At 26.1% G+C, this 22,981-nt stretch overlaps 1 protein-coding gene across 1 annotated transcript in view; it reads right to left on the bottom strand.

Moving 5' to 3' along the window:
* LOC107441526 (cell adhesion molecule Dscam1) overlaps positions 1–22,981 on the bottom strand; it is a 406,695-nt gene that overhangs the window by 185,760 nt on the left and 197,954 nt on the right. The window contains exon 10 of the mRNA XM_043043535.2: positions 9,971–10,090. Coding sequence (XP_042899469.2) covers positions 9,971–10,090 — 120 coding nt within the window. The remainder of the gene's footprint in view (positions 1–9,970; positions 10,091–22,981) is intronic.

The raw sequence follows: 22,981 nt of genomic DNA on the forward strand, positions 1-22,981 counted from the left end.
AGAAAATTATTTGTATATATGCTACTATTTTTATTTCAGAATTAAAACTAGAAAGACTGAACATTTCTGTATACGTAATATGTTCTGTATACAAAAGTCTGAAGAGGTAAATTTTGTAATCATAATTTATACAATAAAAACTATATTAGAGATTTGATCATCAAAATTATATTGTATTTTATTGGATTTGATGAACGAAAATATTCGCCAACGAAACACTGACTTTTTAAATGTACTTACACAGTAAAAGATTCTGGAAGAAATTACGGTATAAAATACTGGCACTTTGGGTACAGCATGCCTAAAAAATTATTTTACCATAAAATATATTTTTACCATAAAAGATCGTACAGCAATTTCTTAATTAATGTTTATTTATTTTAAATAAAGTGATTCAGTGATTTAACAGTAATTACTATATTAAAAATTACGGTAAATCAAATTCTTTGTTCCGCTAATTATCTCGTAACATGTTCGGGCAAAAATTGATTTCACCGTAATTTGATCCGGAATTTATGAAGGTTAGATAATTGAGTTGTTTTCTCTTTTCCATACTGTAAAACTTCTATATCAAATTGTGGTAAAAATTACAGGAACACAGAGTGTCCGTACTTTTTAAAGGGAAATGCATTTTTACCGGAAAATGTTGCTAAAGAAAATATCTGATATTCCGAGATTTTTTCCTTAATAATTACCGTAAAATCATTTTATCTCTGGAATTAAATTAATATCACTATAAAATTTACGATATAACATTTAACGGTGAAAAATTATTTTAGGGTAAAATAATTTATGGATAATGCACACAATGTGTCATTAATTTATAACGTAATATGCTTATGAAATCTTTACAGTGCAGTTGAGTATCCCTTCTTCGTAGGGCGGAAATAACTCATAATGGTCAAAATTTACCTCAATTAAGTGATTTTATTTGGTACTTATTCCTTTTGAAGTCCCGTAAGAGATCTGTTTCGTCATTAACTAAATTAAAACTACATATGATCAATGGATTTTTAATCGATATCGAATATATTAAATTATCCTTCATTAGTATATTTGGCATTGAATGCCCAAAATGCCATACTATCAAAAGTGCCTATTGTCAAATTTAATTAAGTGACAATTGCATTGCTGACAATATTAATATTAAGTGGAAAATTAACATTGGTGGCAATAATATTATGGTGATTTTTTGTGTTCCTCCTGCTCGAACTCCATTAATTTAGCTTTACAGTACATAGCTTATTTTTTTATTGTATTTAAGGCAAAAAAGTTTGCATGACGATTTTTCTGTTACTTTTTTGATTAATTTTGCCATCCGGTACAAAATTTATTTTTTTTGTTTATTTCAGTTATAGATTCTATAATAAAATATTAATCAAAGATCATTTGTGCAGAAAATAGTAAGGAGAGATTTTGCTTTCCTCCTAAATGATCAACGTTTATTCCTTAAGTAGTGCATAGTTTACTTTTTTTATTCAAGTTAGACTCTCTCACCAAAATTAATTAAGCATCGTGAGCTATAATAATAGTATGGCAATTTACTACACTTTTCCTAACGAAATTAGTAACATATCTACATTACTACTTCTCTTTAGTACGTAACTTATTCCTTTAGCCCAATTAGTACTTTCTACCAAAATTAATCAAGCATCATCTGCATAAAATAATCGTATGGAGATGATTTTTAACCTTAAAAAAGTCACAACTTTTTCTCACTTTATCAGGTTTCATGAGAAAGTTTTATTTCATAAAAAAATCTCTTCCATCGCCTAAAAATTTATGTAAGATAATCTTAGCTTTTATTGGGTAATGCATTAATAGAATTTAAATTATTCGATATTATTGGCACTTAATAGGTTAATATAATATTATTTTCTTTTTTTTCTTCTCAAATTTGAACCATGAACTCAGATTTAATGAAATATTTTAATGAGCATTAAAAGAAACAATTTGTAGTCTTTTCCTTTTTTTTTATTAAATTTACTTTGTTTATGTTCTAAATGTATAATTTAACGAATTAAATATAATATGGCACTTAAAAAATCCTTTTTACTGTCAATTATTTACAAGAAAAAAAACATTAAGAATCATATTAATATTTCCCAAAACGCACCAAAAAAAGAAGAAAAAATACTTTAAGTCTCAGTATTTAGATTTTACCAAACCTAACGAATAGAAAATATTTGTAATTTTTTAAATATAGAATTGCATTTTTTTCTCATATTTAATTCAGTATTCTATTATTTTAAGCATATTAAAAATCTAATCGAAAAGGAAAAACTAATTTCAATTCAGTAGAAAAGAGTAAATTTTGAATTATTTTGTTTTAATTTTTTTTTTAAAAAAAAAGAGGCGGAAACAACTGATATCAAAATACTTAGTATCATTTCTATTTTCCTTCATTTCTGTCCTAAGTGTATATATTTGATCAAATTAAATAGTATGTAACTTTAAAAAAATCTTTACAATGAAATTTTTTTTTATAGAAAAACATCAAAAATCATATTTATATTTCCCAAATCAAAACAAAAAATAAATACTTTTATTCTAAGTTGATAGTTTTTATCCAAATTAACGAATATAAAACATTTTTATTTTTTTAAACATAGAAACATGTTTATGTTTGTTATTTCATTCAGCATTCTATTATTTTAAACATATTATTAAATACGAAAAGGGAAGAAAAATATATAGAAACATAATTCAAGATAATCTTTTTTGAAAATGTCAAAATATACATCAGAATATTTAAAGTTATATTTTTGTTGTATCATAGCATAAAAAATTGAAGAAAAGAAGAAAAAAAAAACTAATTTTCAATTCAGTAGAAAAGGCTAAATTTTGAAGCATTCTGTTTTTTTCTTTTAAAAAGAGACGGAAAGAACTGATATGAAAACACTCAGTATCATTTCTATTTTTCTTTTATAAAAACACATTTTCTTCCTATCTTTTGATTGTTTATTTCTTTTGCATTATGAAACAACTTTTCTGTTGTTGTTTCAAATATCCTACATAGCAACATAATGCATTTTGCATTTCCCAGGTACATATATAAGTTATTTTTCCCATTTTCAATATTTCCCTGCTGAGAAGATAAGAAATTGAAGGATAGAATAGTAAAAACTCATAAAATGAGTAAACAAAAACAGGTTTATTCATGGAGTGTTAGGTTTGTTTGAGAATCTTCTAACGAAAACTATTACAAAAGAAAAATGAAATCAAAAGAATTGAATACATCGTAGTTAAAGTGTGACATTGTGAAGTTGAAGCGTGACATGAGAAAACACATTAAGTACTCACTAGTTTGAAAGTGAAATTTCGAAGAATGGAGTTTTAAAATAGTGCTGCGTAATTACATGAGAATATTGCCTTGCATTATGACATAAAATTGGATTGAAATATAACGAAACAATCTCTACAAGATCGTGCTATAATTTTAGAATTTGAGTTTTATACACTGTTAAATTTTCTCGGGAAGAATGCTGACTTAATAACAATTTATTTAATTGTTATTTTTCCATATTCAAATAAAAAGAACGACGAAGAAGATGGTATTCAAAGTGTTAAATGTGAGAAAAGTCATTTGTTAACTGATTTCACCCAATACAGTTTAAAACCTAATTTTATCCCTTCAACTAGGCTCACCTAATAAAGTCACTTAATTTTTTGAATATTATAGCCGAGAGCGCTAATATGTCAATTTCCCTACAGTTCAAATCACAACGTTTACACCACAATATTCCCTCCATTCCCTTCAACACACGTGAAGAGTTTACAATATCCTGCAGTCCCCAATTTGTGACCCTGGATTATTGGAATACGATATTCTCATGCTTGCATAGAGGACAACATCATAAAGCTGCTTAGATTAAAAAAAGAGTATTTACCATCTTTTATGATAGGTGAAACAATCAGATAAATTAATTAAACCATACTTCACAGGGTAAATGATAAAACACAGCACACAGCTCTACCATAACATCACTCAAATGCCTTTAAATATTGAAAAGCCTAGCTCCAATGTCCAGTTAAATTTTTTACTATAATAAAACCATGATAGTTGTAAATGGTTAAAAACTGTATAGATTTATATTTAGGTGTTTTAACCATACTTGCTGTAAACCATACTGCTTGTTTCAAAACCTTAGATAAAAAATTTTCTTTATCGTAAACTTTACGGTTAATTGGATGACAGACTGCTACCTGCTATTTTACCGTAATTTTTGAATGAAAATTCTAACAGATGATTAATAGAGAATGTGTGTATTTATAATATTGGGTAATACATGATACTTAAAAAATTTCAATAAATCGATTTGACCTTTTAAAAGCAAATGAAAATATTATGTTACTTAGGTTATGTGATATTGTAATGCATTAGACACGTGTATACTACTGTGTGCGAATATTTCCTACGCAAAATTCTTATCAGAAAATGAACTTGCAATATTCTGTACTATCTTCAGTCTGTCTAAAGTTACACTTTTATTTAAAGAAGACTTTAAACTACTTTTATTTAAATAATAAAATTAGAAAAAGATTAAGAAAGACGCCTTTTATGGAAGTAGGTGAGAGATTTGCTTTTAACATATGTATGGTGCTTAAAATTCTAGAGTAGAAAAAAATAGATTCTACGACTATTTTTCTTAACCATCTCATGGAATAGCATTTGATAAGGAAGACAATTATCAAGTACAATAAAATAAGAAATCGAAACCAAATTTTTGCCCACTTTGTCCTCTGAGGAAAAAGAAAAAATAATCATTCAAATCATTTATTTTTCAAACAAAAAGTAAAGATTTTAAAAAATATATTATTCCAATTATATTTTGGCTTTGTACTGTATGCGTTATCTATAGAAGAGAGCTTTTCTAGAAAAATTAAACTTTTATTACTGCATTTATTTTTGAATTTGGATTACTACATCTCATTACGGGAGCACGATTAAGATCTTTGATTAAGTCGTAAATGAAAACTATTTTGAAATGATACTCTTAGCAAAAATAACGTGAAATTTTTTTTGCGGTATGAAAAATATTTCTTTTGACGGAACATAGATTTTTCCTACCTATATAATTAAGAATGCTTAATTTGTGAATCACAAAAAAATCCCTTTAACTTTAGTTGCAGTTCTTATGATGAACTGAAAATCATTTAAATCATTTAAACTAGTGGACAAAAAATCATCTTTACTCTAATTGTAATTTATGAGCTTTTAGATGTAATCTTGCTCAAACAATGTAATCTTGCGAAAAAAATGTCAAAAGATGTAATCTTGCTCAATATTCCGTGCATATGAACTCTTGTGCAATGCTACCACTGTATACAAAATATCATGATAGTGACAAAACTTCAAAACACCGTGCTTAAAACTAGCAAGCGGACAATGAATCCTATAGATGGAGTTCATATCAAGTTGGATGGATCAAGTCATATGGAGTTCAAACAGACCAAAAAACGCAGAATGATGCACGGAGAAAAAAAATCTGGTACAATTACCGTACGGTATGGCACTGATATTTCTGGTAAAAAAAATATTTCTGGTAACAAAGCCAAAGTGCATGGTATTTAAATAATCCATTTATTATGGTAACGGTTTACTGGACATTTAGGTTTTCAAAATTACAGTTCTTTTTATTAAATCAGAAGCAAAAAAATACGAAAGTGAGAAGTAAATTGAACAAATAAGCAATTTTTATGCCACGCTCTAAAAAACCTATATAAAATTATCAAATCTTGCACTTTTACTAATTTTTATCACATATTATAACATTATAGTTTATGGTTAATCCAACCGAACGCATTACCATGGAGCTCTCGGCTCCATGGGAACACTAAAAAACCCATGAAGCCAGAAAAAGTTAACATATTTTTGTAGCTTTAATAATTTTTTTTCTCTGTGTGAGTGAAAAGTACAAAAAAATAGGATGGAAACAAAAAATTTCGGTATTGAATTATCTTGAGAGAAATTAGTAAACAAAATATCGTTTAGATGTACGATTGTCTTTAAAAAATGAAACAAGACTTAAAATTCGGAATTATTTTGCATCACACTTACGAAAAGATTTTCTGACCGACATTTTGATGGAGAAATTTCAGCCTAGCATGGCTTTTATCGTTAAATGATTAAAGTTCACAAAATGTATAATTTGTTGCTGAAGTTTTTGAATCAGCAGATCGGACTTTGTAGCTGTTAAGAAGCTAACCTGACATCAGATGGTTTCTGGACTGGAATCCCGGACAAGGCATTCTTTAATTCTCTGTACCATCTATCCTTACTGTGGGAGCAACTTAACATGGTGTCCCTGAAAGAGTGGCCAACAAATCTGCCCTACTGATACTCGAATGATGATTGTCAATCGTGCCGGCATTGGAAAAAACTATGGTCAAAATCTACAATTAATTAATTTTATGCAAGTTGCTTAAAGCCAGAAATGCAAAAAGAAAACAAACCTTTCTTTTTTAATTTTAAATAAATTTACTTCTTTTTAAATTTAATTCATTTTGAAACATTTTAGCATTTTAACAAGTTATTTTTTTTTTCCAAAAAGTTACCATAGTTTTTTTGGAACTCTTACGCCTGACTGCAAAACAATAAGCAATATTTCGCTTCTTCAGGAAAATCATACACATACTTAAAAAAAAAAAAAAAAACTCTGTTGCGTTTCTTTATTAGAAAGCAACACTATCTATCTTTTAACATCTTTTAATGAAACACACGCACTTTAATTACTTGAGAAAATGCTTTCATCATCTTCTCTTTCAAGTTGTAATTAAAAAATTCCACAGAGTAAGGAAGAAGTCCAAAGCTTTTGAAAATCTTTTAAAAACATTCAGTGCATTTATAAATATTTTTACGCCAGATGGAAATTTTATTTTTTGTCGTTAAAGCCGGGGAAAAAAGCGAATTACGGAAACTTTTTTCTCAGGAAACCGCGTGCAAGATCATAATTCGGCAGAAAAACCATAAATTACGAGATGAATTACGGTTTTTAAAGCAAAGAATGTTGAGTAATTAAAGTTACAATTGCGAAGGAAACGAGTTTAGGATAGAAAAAAAAAAGATTTGCTTACTAACGTATTTTCGATTTTTTTACTTATTTTTTTCTAAATAAAAAATGTTAATGGCTTTTCTAGGGAATTAGCAGGGTTTTGACTAGTATAAAAAATCTATTCATATGTTTGTCCTGATGCGTAATGTCTTTCTTTAAAATGCTGCAGGCGATGTTATTCAGAAAATAGAATGTGAAAAGCAATAAACAAATATTTTTCAAAATATTTCTCACAGTCATACACTGTAAAATATTCCAGATCAAATTATGGTTAAAAGTACCGGTTCTCAGAGCGCTGGTAATTTTTATTGTACAATAAATTTTCAGCAATATACGTTACAGAACGAATATTCTGATATACCATAATTTTTTAGAGTAAAATTGACAGTAAAATAACTGAAAAATCTAGTTAAGTAAATATCACTGTAAAATTTAAGATATAGTATTTTGTGGTAAAATTGAATTTTACGGTAAAGAGGACTTAACGGATGATGCACTCAAAGCACCCGAAGATTAATGCAGTAATTTGATTTGTAATTTTTTTTTACTGTGTAGGCTATTATTTAACCGTTTTTTAAATAAGTAATTTAATTATTTTTTTATATTTCGAATAAATAACATTTTCCTTTACAAATTAGTAAAAATAATTAACATAAAAATAATTATCTTAAATAATAAATATAAATAATTCTAATAATTCTTGTCATCATTTAGTTTTTAGGTTTGAATAAATAGCATTTTTTTTACAAATTAGTAAAAATAATTAACATAAAAATTATTTTCACAAATAATAAATAGAGATAATTCTTGCCATCATTTAGTTTAACTTAGGCTTTTAAGAAAGTTTTAAATTATTGTGCGGTAAAAATGGATTTTAAGCAAAGAGGAAAAAGTAAAGAGACAAAAAATTACAAAATTCCGTAAAAAATAAAGTCAGACTTACACTGTTAAAAATTTCTCAGAAAAAATGGTTAAATAACTATTTATTGAATGGTTATTCTACGATATTTAATCAAAACTGTCAAATCACCATAAATAAAATAGTAATCAAACTGTTGAGTTTGAGAAAAACTGTTTATTAACTGCTTTCACCTAAACAACCCGAATTTTATCGCACCAACTAGAACCACCAAATGAAGCTACTTAGCTCTTTGCAACAACGGACATATCATAGCCGAGAAGGCTTATGCGTCAATCTCATAACAGGCAGAACTGGAGTTCAAGCTCTTGTATTGACACCACAATATTTCCTCCATTCCTTTCGATATATGAAGAATTTCCAGTGTCCGGCATTCTCCAATGCCCATTACCTAACGAAAAGCCGAGCTCCTATGTCTAGTTGAATGATATGTTTTTTTACGTTTTTAAAAAATGCTAATAGTAAATGGTTAAAAAACCGTATAGTTTCGTATTCATGGTGTCATTACCATACTTTTCGCAAATGGTTTCAAAACCATAATGGAAAAAATGTTCTTTACCTTAAACTTTACGGTCAATCGGATGGACAGATAACTGCCAGTAATTTTACCATAATTTTAGAATGGAAATTTTAACAGTGCAGAGTATGTTTAGAGGGGTAAGATTTTTTTGTTCGTTTCAAGGATGTTTACAGGCTATAAGTTTAATTCAAGGAAATTGTTAAGGTAAAATTAAAATAATTTAAGAAACAATTAGAAATTTACTACAATCTAAAGTTATCTCCTAATAGGATATCAGGTCATATATGAACCCTGAATCTCTCCATACACTGTAGAGAATTCTGCTTCATATCATGATATAAATTTACCGGCATTTTGAGTGCCTCATCCGTAAAATTCATTTTTACCGTAAAATTCGATTTTATCATAAAACATTATACCACATGTTTCACAATAATTTTTATTTAATTAGAGTGATTTTTTTAATTTTTAGTGAAAAAATTACGGTATATCATAATTTTGATACCCTAACATGTTACAGTATAAAAGGAATGTAAAAAGCCTCAGCATCTTGACAGCCGGTTATTATTAACAAAATTTGATTCTGGATTTCTTACAGTGTGCATATAGATTTTATATATAATTTACTGTCCGGTATAAATTTAAAATGGGTATTTCAAATTTTCAATCCAACAATTTTTTTTCTTTAAATTATTCGAAATTGTTGTTTTGATTTATCATTTACCTATATTTTTTAAACAGATTTCACGAATAAATCCCCCAAAAAGCCGTTACTTAATACAGTAATTTGATCTGAAATTTTTTACAATGTAGAGCATTTCTAGCGTGTTAAGAATTTTTAAATTTTTTTTCAAAGGTGTAAAGGTGTGTACAAGCCTTATATTTAGGCCAAGGAAATTAAGAAGGTGAACATAAAAATAAAATATTTAAGACATAATATGAATACTACTACAATCTTAAAGTATCTGAAAATAGGCTATCGGGCCACGTATGAATCCCGAATCCATGTATACAAGTAGACTTTTCACTTAATTTACTGCTTATAATGGAGATTAAAATGTATATTTCAAACTTAAAATATGCACTAATAAATAAATTTTTCTTTAAATTACATATTTTAAATCATTGAATTGAATTTTTTCCATGCACCTATATTTACACCTATAGGATTATACACTCTAACTGACAGCTCCATGGCATTAGCCTGGAAATGACAAGTTTCTATTTTTACGGCTCTTTCTTAAATTGAAAAAAAATATATTAACATTCAGAGAATCACTTATCTGTCATCGACAGTATCAGGAATTCCCCGTGAGCATAAAAGATTCAATAACATCAAGTGAAAACACAAAGAAAAATATTTCGTAGCTCAAAAGAAATCTGGGAGGGTTTGTTCGCAAACGTAAAGAAAACGATATTGAAAGTTAAAAAAAAAAGAAAGGATTATTTCCTTTTGACAAACAAAGAAATACTAACCGGGTCGGTATTTCCAACGATGTATTGGTTCTGGGATTCCTTCAGCTTGACAGGCAAATACAACCTTTTGATTTACAATAACCTCTTGATCCTTTGGCTTTTTCACCCATTTTGGACTAGCTAAGAAAAAACAAAGAGAGGAAGATTTAATATGAGAAAGTATTAGTTTAGTTTTTAATATCGAACTCCAAGATAACTTGAAGCATTTCTTCGTAGAGAAAGGCTCAAAATTTTTGGAATTTTGGTATATTAAAGTTTATTTTTTATAATAGTTGTACTTATTTATCCTTGAAGAGTCTCAGAAATAGTGTTTGTTGATTTATTTGACAAGCTGCGTATTGTATAAAAATTGACAAATAAATAAAAAAAATTTCACTTAAATTTTTTTTTAACTAAATGTTAGAAAACTCATTTGTGAAAAATTGACTGAACGTTATTTTAAAATGTATCATACTTATTCACATTCTTTTGCTCTAAGTTTCATTCTGTAATATTTGAAACAAATATAAAAATTTGTTTGCTATGAATAATTAATTGCTATGAATAAAGATTTTAGATTAGTGTTAAATTTAATTTAAAAACATTTAAACTATGTAATTTAGGATGTTTAACAATTTCTAACTTAATTATAAAAACTTTATATTTTATTCTTAATTATACTTAAGTAGTGGATACACTATTTAATTAGTTGTAATTGAAATTTATTTACTGAAACAGTACGTAGCTAAATTTTATGTTCAAAATATACCAAGCTACAAAATAACAAAAATTATTTAAGCTTTAATAATACTCAATCATATATAATATTTTCTTCGAACTCATTAGATAATATTATTTTGAAAAAAGACAAAAATAAATATTTTTGTAAACTTAATACAATAAAAAAATTTCAATTTAATTTAGATTATTTAATAAAATATTTTACTTATCAGACTATTAAGCAGATTTATTCCCTTCGTAAGCAAACAGTTACTTTTCCTTTTTTTAACAGGGATATGGGATGCAATTAATGTTGCATCACCATTATAACTATTCTTGAAATATTTAAAGAAAAAATAAGCTATGTGTAAAATCCAATAATTTTGCTTTTCAGACTATTAATCAGATTTATTCCCTTTGTAAGCAACAGTTAGTTTTCCTTTTTTTAACAGGGATATGGGATGCAATTAATGTTGCATCACGATTATAACTGTTCTTGAAATATTTAAAGAAAAAATAAGCTATGTGTAAAATCCATTAATTTTGCTTTTCAGACTATTAATCAGATTTATTCCCTTTGTAGGCATCAGTTAGTTTTCCTTTTTTTAACAGGGATATGGGATGCAATTAATGTTGCATCACGATTATAACTGTTCTTGAAATATTTTAAGAAAAAATAAGCTATCTGTAAAATCCATTAATTTTGCTTTTCAGACTATTAATCAGATTTATTCCCTTCGTAACCAACAGTTAGTTTTCTTTTTTTAACAAGGATATGGGATGGAATTAATGGTGCATCACGATAATAACTGCTCTTGAAATATTTAAAGAAAAAATAAGCTATCAGTAAAATCCATTAATTTTGCTTTTCAGACTATTAATCAGATTTATTCCCTTCGTAAGCAACAGTTAGTTTTCCTTCTTTAAAGAGGGATATGGGATGCAATTAATGTTGCATCACGATTATAACTGTTCTTGAAATATTTAAAGAAAATATAAGCTATCTGCAAAATCCATTAAGATAAATTCTAGTGCAAAAAAACTCTTTTCTTTAGTATTGATAACTTATATAAATTTAGTAAAAATACTTCAATAGTAATAAAATTCCTAAACTTATTTGAGAGCAAATTAGATTCATATTTTGTTTTTATTTCGGAAACTAAGATGAATGGCTATTGAACTTATAAACTGGATATCGCATCCAATATTTTCCTCCTAACTTTCCCCTTTTTATCAAATTTTTGATGCATAGCTTATCAAAGTGATACACAGTTTATCAATGATTATATAACTTATTTAAAAATAGAGATAACTCGAATGGTGAATGGTCTGGTGAATAATTATAAAACTTTAACGATTGCTATGATGATATAGAAACTAGTAGACTAGCTCTGTGTGCTAGTGAGTTGCATTGAGGAAAAATATTCGTTCATGAATTGGTTAATATTCTAGGAAAGATTCGAGAAGTATTTTCATTCTGAATCTGAAAAGTTTGTCTAGATCAAGATACAAACATATAAATTTTTTCAAATTGATTCCGAAATGCGATTTTATATTCATATATAATTAATTACATAAATCAACTGATGAGTATTAAATTAATTACATCAACTATTTTAATACCCATTAATAATCCATACTTTATTTTGATAAAAGTTTATGACATTGACCCTTGAAATTTTTTGGCTATTTGGTTTTGTTCATTGTAAAAATTAAACATCTCTTTGTAAATGACATTTGAAATACTAGCTTTTTGCAAAGCTTTTGTTTGAAAAAAAATACAGGTAGACAGTCAGAGGTATTTTTTCAGTCAGTTGTCTGTGTCAGTGACATTTTAATACATATATTTGATTTCTTCTGCTTTTATAATCAAAGATGTGACTTTATTCATTATTATTATTAATAAAAAAACATTAAAAATTACGTAAATTAAAAAAATTCAGGAGTTACACCACTTTCACAATAAATGACATATTTCTTATTTTATTATTGTAGCAGTTTTTCTGAGATCCACGAAAACTTTTAAATTATTCATTAGAAATAAGAAGATTTCGACAAAGTTAAATAGTATTTTTCTGACTCAATAAATAATAAAGACAGACTTCATACATTTGAAAACATTATGTATGACTTGCAGGATAACAATAAACTATAATATATACCATTACTTTACTTTAAGTTGACACGGAAGTCAAACAAAAATCCCATCTCTTTATTGATTAGCTTTATCTCGTTAGAAGTTGGAATTAAGGTAAAGAGAAAAAAGTTTCGTTGTTTAACAGCTATACCTTGTTAAATACAAAAATAGAAATTTTGTATTGATTTTTTTTGCTATAATTTGATTAGAAAATTCGTTAAAAATCAGCACCATATTTTAAAACCATTACTCAGATTATTAATTAAATATGTTTAAGTTACATAATTTTTTTAGATACTTTTCCATACATTGTAAAGCTCAATTTCAAAATTAAAATCCTGTACTGAAAATATACAGATTGCAGTGTTATTCGATAGAAATTTAAAGTAGCCTTTAGTATTATTAGCGTTTTTTCTATAACCTTCTAAATGAACAATATGCGTAGGTTACCTATTTCTGTTATCTGCACATAACTTGAACCGTATAACTTAAACCGTATCTCATTATATGTTTCTTAAACACATTATATGTTTCGCATTTTTAAGGAATATCTAGTTTTAAATCTTTTGATTCCCTTAACTGATAGTTGTTAACTTTTGTTAACAGTAGAAAGTATTTATGTTGTTGTTATTCATCATTCATAAAACTGAAAAAGCATAGTGCTCCTTCAGAAATCTTTTAAATTTACAATTTCTTTGATTAAAAAAAATTATTTTTATGGTTTCAATAAATTAATGTAATCAATCAATATCATATTGTAATATATCAATGTAATGTTCAATGATATCAATGTTTGTTTATGAGCATTGGTATAAAATGTATCAGAATATGCACATACAGTGTGAAAAAGTCTAGAATATAATTGCCTCCATTTTTTGTGTCTAGGTAAACTAAATACATTTTGTACTTGGTTTAATACTAAATACTATGTAAATTCCACATTTTTGTTTGTGAATTCATTCAATACTTGCACAAACTGTATTAATTGTGCTAAACATCGAATAAAATTGACAAAATTACAATTATTTGAAAAAATTAGTGAGGATTTCAAACTAAAAGCGAGCTTTTTTAAACGATACATTCTTCCTACTAAGCTAAATTTGATTTTAATGCGCATGGAAATTTATCTGTGTTTTCAGTAAATAAACATAAAAAAAGAATACAAAAATAAATAAACAATAAAATTTTAAAGCTAAAAAAAAATATGACTGATTTTTTTTTATTATCACAATACCAAAAATAGACATATGTACAACAAAAATTCTTAAAATTTGTGTAAATCATTGTCATTTAGTAAAATGAAAGAAAAATCAGATGTAATAGTAAATGAAATTAGAAAATTAGTTTTGGTATATAAATAATAATACAATTTCTGGACGAAATTTTTCACGAACATATTGTTCCTTACGTTACAGACAGTCGAATTTACAATTCAATAAAAAAATATAAAACTGTTTTAAGCTTCATTGGCGTTCAAGAAATGCATTTTCTTTGCAAAAATCAATAAAACCTATTAAATGTAAACATTTGATAAAACAAAACGAAATTATAGGGATTAATAATTATATTTAAGGCAATAAAATAATATTTATACAATCATGTATAAGAAAAATAAGTTTAAATTTAAGTTTAGTTACATATTTTTGTATCTATTAACCATATAAATGGCAAGAATAAAATATTTGGGAAACGATAAAACTGTCATTAAAGTTGTTCAGAGACGGATGCGTTTTTCATTAAAGTAAGAAAACTATCGGATGATTTTGACAATTATGTCACGTCTCATTGCTTCATGGAATTTGCAACGGCTTCGTGATTGGCATTTTTAAGTTTTGAAACTGAAAAAAATACTCTAGTTATAATTTTTTTTAAATAAGATAATGTTTTAGAAGTTATTTTCTCTTTTAAATGCAATGAATTTTAGCCAAATATAGATTTAGCATCATATATGTTCCATTCATATTTTTCTTCACTCTAATCTATTTCATAATTTTTTTTTCCATTTCTAAAGAGTTTAAGGCATAACGATGGAAATATATTTAGGCTCATGCTTACTGTTACTGACATGAAAATAAAATTTCATCTACAAAAAAGTTTAATTTAGTAATTGCTAAATTATATTGATACATATTTTCGTGAATTTTCACCAGAAAATTAAATCCATGAAATCGTAATGTTTAATGCTGTTCACAATCAAGAATTTATATTAATAAACAATGATTATTTTTTTTTCCTTTTCGGATACTGACCTCAAGTTGTCAACAACTATTCTTGCCGGTGATATTAAATTTTCAAATCGATCAAAATAATTAAAAATAAACACATTCCTAATTTATAAATAATGGTTAAATGATTTTTAATTTTGTTAGTTCAGTAATGAAAAAAAATATATTAGCAAAACTATTCCGCTTTAAGTATTCAATGCATTGATAAGAAAAGGTAAAACAAAATAATAATAATAAAATGCCTTTTACAATTTTAAAATTATAATTGTTTTAGTTTATAATTGGTTGTTATTGTCGATCTGAATATTCTGAGCTTCATTACCTAAGAGAAATGATGGCATTGAGAATTAATAATATTACTATTTTATTTTTTTCAAAATGTTTTTATAACCTTTTACTCATTATTATAATCTTATTAAATATGAAATAAAGATTATTTAGCAACTTCGTGTTTTTTTTTTTTTTGCAATTTTGTTTTTAAATGTTTCACCTTGGAATAATTTTAAGTAAATAGATATTTTTTACTCTATCAGAAAAATGATTTAAATTAGATTATGATATTGTTCATAACAAATTAGGATTTTGAATTAAATAGTACAAAGCAAAACATGTGTGAAAATAAATAAATATGTAAGCTTTTTAATTCATAAAATGCCTTACCCTACTACTTAATATATTTAATGCATGAAAAACTATTACCTTGCTGATTTTTCTAATATACAGATTGAATTAAAAAGTTCAGTGATAACTTAACATAATTGACTTCCTAATTGTTTAAAACATTTTATCATTTAAAATGCATCTAAGGCATTATTTAGAAAACAAATATTTGTTTACAAAGAAGATTAGGTTTTAATTTATTTAAAAGCCCATTATTTTAGTTTTTCTAACATAAGCTGACAATAATGAAATACATTCACAGAAATATAAAAACACCAACAGAAAAGTAATTTGCAGAATGGAATTTTGGCGATCGCCCAATGATTCGGTAAAAATTATACACCAGAATTTCCATTTGTGAGAAACAATTGTAAAGCGTTTGTTCAAATGATGGAAATGAATTTTTTCCAGCTATTATTATTATCTCTCTAAAGAATGGGTTCAACTGTTCAAGCAATAATAGAATATTGAGAATAATAAATTTGCAGAAATAAATTATCAATAAATTAATCTAAAAAAGGAAAATACGGGAGGAAACTAAAAATAATACTAATTAAATGTTTTACTGTTTGACACAATGCGTATTAGAATTTAGACATTTTAAATAAAATCATCGTTAAACTCTAAAATATTAAAATGTATTAATTAGATAAATACGTATCAAATATCATACTCAGCTTCTATTATTTTATTTTGATAATTAGGTAATAAGATAAACAGTTTCACTTAAAAAAATGAATGTTGTCTTTAATAAATGATTTATAATCGTTAATTTTCGTGCGTTAGTACAACCTGCGTAATTACTTATTAAACTTATATAAAGTGAGTATAAATCAATACAACATTTTACGCTATATAGTGTTATGCTGTGATGTGCACATTTTAACTCTGAACAAACTTTCTAAATCATTCACTAGTAACTAATGTTTGAATATATAGAGATATTGAATTCGAACTAAAGCTTTATTCGCACGATTTCAATAAATGTATAAATATAATTAAAAAATTAAATGGTCTTAATTTTTAGAAGTGCAAAATGTAAAGAGCAAGTCTGTATTTATTTATATTTTTAAAAAAATTAGCTAACCTTACATGAATCTAATACTTTTTACCAAATCATGAAAGTGATAGAAAAATCATGCTAAAATAACCTTCACAAGTCTGCCCATCCAATTAACCGTAAATTTTACTGAACCGTAAATTTAAGAACATTCTTAACCTTTACGAATTCACGATTTTTCGACCAATTATAAGTAGCATGGTTTCAAAGCCATAAAAAAAGAAAGAAATTTAATTGGATATAATTTAGTAGCTTTATGATGCGTGAATCGTATTCTTATAGTATCGTATCGTTGGTATCGTATTCTTATAGTACAGGGACACAAATCGGGGAGAGCAGGACACTGACAACTCTTCATGCGTTGAAGGGAATGGAGAAAATATTTCTCTAATAGTTTGAATACTACCTTATTTATAGTTATTTGACTGTTTTGCTTGAATAGGGTAAAATGGCAGTTAAATAAATTGTTATTTAACCATTTTTTCTAACAGTGTACCATATTATTTGGTATGCTTTAAAAAAGCACATTTTACATAAATGTTTTTAGATTAGCCCTTTAAATTAAAGTATCATAGTTCAATTTGCTTTATAAACTAGGTGCTGAAGCAATCATGTAGATTAAAAAATCTCACCTGAAATCTTACCTGAAAATATTTAATTTTACATTAAACAAAAACGCTCGTAACATTTAGGGACATAATACTTAATTTTAAAATGATATAAAGCACATTTGCTGTGAAGTCAAATACATGAAATCTAATATAACAATTACATTGACTAAAATACAACAAATAACTACTATGAAATATAACTAGTTTGAAATCATTTTTTAAAGGAAATGAATTAATAAAATGAAGTTAAAGTTAAAATAATATAAACTAATACGATATTTTTATCCCCTGATAAAAAATTTTAAACATAACAAATTTAAAGAAAAGAAAATCTTTTGTAAAACTTATGTCAAAAATGTTTTTAATGAGCGTCATCGGAACACATTTCATATTTTTAAGGCGTGCCTAAAATGTAATGCTACGCATTAATAGATTTGTAATGAAAAATAAAAGTTAATTTTTATGCTAAATTGCTCAGCAAACGCTAGCTAAATTGCTCAGCAAACGTTTTAACGCTAAAAGCCTCTAGTATTTCTTTCTAAGAAATAATTCAAAGCATTTAATTTAAATTGCAGAACGCATAGATTATTTTATTCAATTTTAACGAAAAAAGCTGCATTCTATATTCTAATAATTTTGCATTGAATATAAAAAAAATACGTTTGCAATAAACTTACATTAATAGAGTTCATTATTAAGTTGTTAAAAAAGTTCTACCACAATTACGAAAATTTCAACGTTCATAAATTTTCCCTTTGTGTTTTTTTTTTTTTGGTGTTCTCAGTTTAAACTTTCATCAATAAGCTCTAAGTGACTTTGGATAATCCTGAACTTCGGGTTTCAGTTCGTTATTGGATTAAGCGAGATCTTTTATCAAGGGATGCTGCAAGCGTGTTGCAGAACTTATTAACAACCTAATAATAAAAACTCTTTCTATGTTCTCGGAGCATTTCATTAAACGTTTTAATCTGTGGATAAAGTAAAATGCGTTTTTAATTGCTCATCACATCGAAAAATCAACTTTTTTCCGTCTTATTTGGCATGATATTCAGTCTTATCTGCCTCTGTACTTATAATTTCCAGTGTCCATAAAAACATCTTTCCGCACTAAAATTGTACAGTATTGATACAGTTTTAATTAGTACCAAATTTACTTATAATACCTGTATTCGTATATTTAATACCCATCGAAAATGCACCGATTGCCATAATATGAAAAATTCTTATTACCGAAAATAATTTGGCAACGTTGGCGTCAATGGCATTTTTTGTGCCCTCTTTAGTGAATTGCCTATTCGTCTTGGTTTTAATTACAAAGATTTGTTTTTTTTTCTAATAGCCAAAATGAATTGAGCATTACTTGCTCAATACTGCTACCGTGAAATTTTACGTTTTTTCAAAATTATAACATGTTATTATTTTCTTTGATTGCGTTTCGGTACGTAATTTATTTTTAAAACTGATGATTTTCCAGTACATTGCGCATTTTAGAATCTAGTTATTTTTTTAAATTTTAGTTAGCACTCATTGCCAAAATTACTTAAGCATTATTGGCATCAAAAATTGTGTGTCGAGTTTCTGCGGTTTTCCAAATTAATTAATACCATTTTCCCATTAAATTTGCTTTTTAGTACATAGTTTATATTTCAGTTATTAAAAGCATAAATTATATGATTGTGATTTATCACGCTTCTCTCAAATGAATTTGTAACATTTCTCCATAGATTTCGGTCTTAAATAAGGAGCTAATATTTTTATCACTATTAGTTCTTTTTACCAATATTAATCAAACGTAATTGGCGTCAGTAATTTAAAGGTGATTCTTTTACATAATTACTTACCATTCTCCTAAACGATTTAGTATTATTTTTCCAATAAATTTAGTTTTCAGATTCAAACTTTTTTGTTTATTTCATACACTATTGGTTTTAAAGTACTTAATTTAACGGAAATACGTTTTAAACGCATAATCATAATGATGAATAAGCACATGGTTTCAAATTACTTCAAAACTACAAGTTTGGAGACACTTCCGCCTGTGCTACTTCACACACGTTGATTTTTGAGTTTATCTAAGATAACGAACAACAAGCAATAGAATATCTAAGAATGTGTGTAATAAATTTGTTTTTGATATTAAGCAAGCAAAGATCATTGATGAAACTATGTGTATATAATATATAACTATGTGTATATGATGTATCTATGTGTTTATGATTGAAATGTATCTATGATGCATATTTGAAAAAAAATCTAATTGTAACTTTTTCCGATAAAATATAAATTGAAATTATAAAATTTTATCTTTTCACGAATTTTGTTTTAAAGAATTTTTTTTATATTAAAATTTATTTTTGATTAAATTTTTAAACTAGACAAATGCAAAAAAGTTAAAAAATAATAAAATGACATAACTTTCTTAAAAATATGCACATAACTATTGATTGCAGAACTGATTAAATATTTTTTTAAATATTTTCTGAAATGAATTGAACAAATAATTTATTTGGTTTAATCTCGTTCAGTCAAAACAAGGCGAAAATTATTTCGTCAGTGCAAGATGCGTCCCGGAATATATTTACGGATTGAATTGATGCAAAAAGAATTCCCTTGGGAAAATGGTTAACTGCAGATTAAACAAAAGAAAAAACTAAAAAAAAATTTTTTTTTGTTTTTTATACATATTATATGACGATAACAAATCTTTGCGTGAAACGAAGAAACAAATTTCTTAAGATATCTATAAATATATAGATTAAATTTTGGAGTTGCTATGAATAAATGGATACGTTTTATTACATAAAAATAAAATTTTAAAATGAACTAGGATTGGTAAATTTCCTATTTTCTTTTGCAAACAATTTAAGATGATCATTAAATTTTATTCCTTTCATCTCTACTAACTTTCCTCAGAAATTGTTTAGTAGCTTTGAAGTGAATCAAATACACAAAAAAAGGAAAAATTATAAAATCCGTTTTACTCAAATTTATCATATAATCATCCTCCCGATTTAATGTTGCCAACTAAACTATTTATATAGCATACATTTGAATTTCACTTTATTATTTATTATTATTTTTTTTTCAGGAGCAACTTTATGTGACTATATATAGTTTATGTACAGTTTTAAGACTTTATGTGCAGTTTTAAGTGTAGGGTGGGGATATATAATGAAAAAAACGTAACAAAAATATTTCTTTTTAAGAAAGTCATGTTGATGTGTGATTTGAATGCGCATGTTAATAAACATATAAAATTCAGATGTCATAAAAGTTTTAAACGGTAAGAAGGTAGATTTCATAATGTATGAAAGTTTTATTTTAGAAGCACAAATAAGAAAGTTACATTGTAAGTTTCGATAGATTTGAAGTAAAATGAAAAGAATTGAGAAAATTCACTACTAATTAGAAAATAGGAATGAAATCAATGAAGCAATACTAAATTAGGAAATTCAGACAAGAATAATTAAAGTAAACTCGAAGGTGAAAAAAATAAAAACATTAACTGAAACTCTTTAGTTGACACATAACTTTTACACACTTGATATTTTTCTAAATATGTCCCGCAAGTCAAAATATTTGCTTTGTAGTAAACAAAGAACGAGTTAAAAGTCTTGCCTGAAATTCAATTATTTTTTCATATCTGCTACTCGATTAAATTATAAAGTTATGAAAGTTTGATGAAACTGGATTAAAAATGAAATAAATAGAGTAGTCGAATATTTGTAGAAAATAATTTATTTTTCAGACTTTAAATGTTGGTAAGTAAACAAATAACATTCCGATTGTCTGGAATTTTAAATGATATTGGAAGGAAATTACATTCCAAATAAAAGTTAGGTTTTATTAGTACATGAAATAGAAAAAAATGAATTAGTTTATATTTGCTCTGCATACACTTAAAGTAAGATAAATAGAACTCAGAAAATCGACCGTTTGTCTGCAAGCGTAGAATGAGCAAATTCAGATGGGAGAAATTAACTAAAACGTGAAGGTGAAAAGAAAAAAAAAACAGCATAAAAATGGTAACAGTAACTCCTCAGTTGACACTTAATTTTAACACTTTCGATGCTTTTGGTAATGCGTCACGTAAGTCAGAAACTTAATTACGTCGAATCTCCTAATTGCTCCTCAGAAACTTAGAGAATCTTGGTTCTTCTGCTTAATTCAGTTTTGTTGCACTTGAAACAAAGTATTGCCAAGACGGAAATATTTTGTTTAATTAAAAGCTAGATAAAAAAAGTGCTCTATGCAGATTAAAGAATTTATGTGCTACATTCTTGGATTTAGGATAAAAATTTCCTTACTTTTTCCTAATTACTGAGAGGGTGAATTAAGGATATTCCCTATCATATACCTCTACGACTGAAAAGGAAAAACTATTTTGAGTTAACCTTTTTTTTTGTATTTTATTAATGAGCTTTTCTGGAGACTTAAGTTAAATGTACTTTATTTCTTTGGGGTTTTTTTAGATTTCGCTTCCAACCTTTTTTTAATGTCGTTACTAAGACGTCTAGACTATAATAAATAAGGACTGATTAAATGTACAATGCACTATAATATCACTGAAAATAACTCATATTTCTTCTGTAATGAAATCAAGAATAATAATTAACTTGAGAGAAAACAGGTTAATAAAGAATATTGTCTGAGTGTTTTTCCCTGTTTTCAAGATTAACTATCTAACCTACTTTAATTAATATATACGAAAATGAAATTTGAGATCTTGTAATAAAAACAGCGGGTAGCGTTGATGGAAAAAATTTAATAAATATTATTTCCTTCAAACTATAACAATTGAAATATTTGGATTGTTGATGCATATTAAATATCCTAGCAGTGATTTGTAAAATCTCAAGCATGCTTAGCTATTACTATTTTTCTTTTCAACCATGAAAAAAATCTTTTTAATTCAATTTTTAATCAAGATTTTTTTATCAAAATTAAGTTCTTTTATTTGATAGAAATTTTTGCTTTATTTCGTTATTGGAAAATATGATCTTATTAAATCCGGATGCATAAAAGCAATGACTACCTTACTTTTAAGCAATGAAAAAAAAATTACATTTTCTTATTATCTTTTACTTTCCTCAAATTTGCATATCATTGAAAGAAATCACATTTTGCTGAAAAATACAGAAAAAACATGTATTATATTTATCTAAGTGTTATGATTTGGTGAAAAAAGAGAATAATTATTCTAATTTTAACACAAACATTTTTGATCCCATAAAGCATAATAGTTTTTAAAATTTCAAAAAAATTATTTTAATCAAGTTGTAAAATAACAAATGTAAAAATGCGTTTATGACGTAGTATTTAAATTAATAATGACGAAATAATCAATCATTTTAAGTTTTAAGACGGGATTATTTTAAAATATCTACAGTTAAATGGACTATGAGTGGAAATAGTTATTCTAAAAACAAACACTACTATAAAAACTGTTTCAGTTTTATTGATTCTGGAGTAATGAAGTACCTAAACTTTTTAATTTAAAATTTATGTGTTCTTAACTCAATAAAAGAAATAAAGTATTTATTTGTTGATAAAATTTCAATCATCATGATATTTCTCTTATTTCTGATAATTAAAATATATTTGCTTATATCTGGGGAT

The sequence above is a fragment of the Parasteatoda tepidariorum genome, chromosome 8 (assembly GCF_043381705.1).
Source record: "Parasteatoda tepidariorum isolate YZ-2023 chromosome 8, CAS_Ptep_4.0, whole genome shotgun sequence".
NCBI lineage: Eukaryota > Metazoa > Arthropoda > Arachnida > Araneae > Theridiidae > Parasteatoda > Parasteatoda tepidariorum.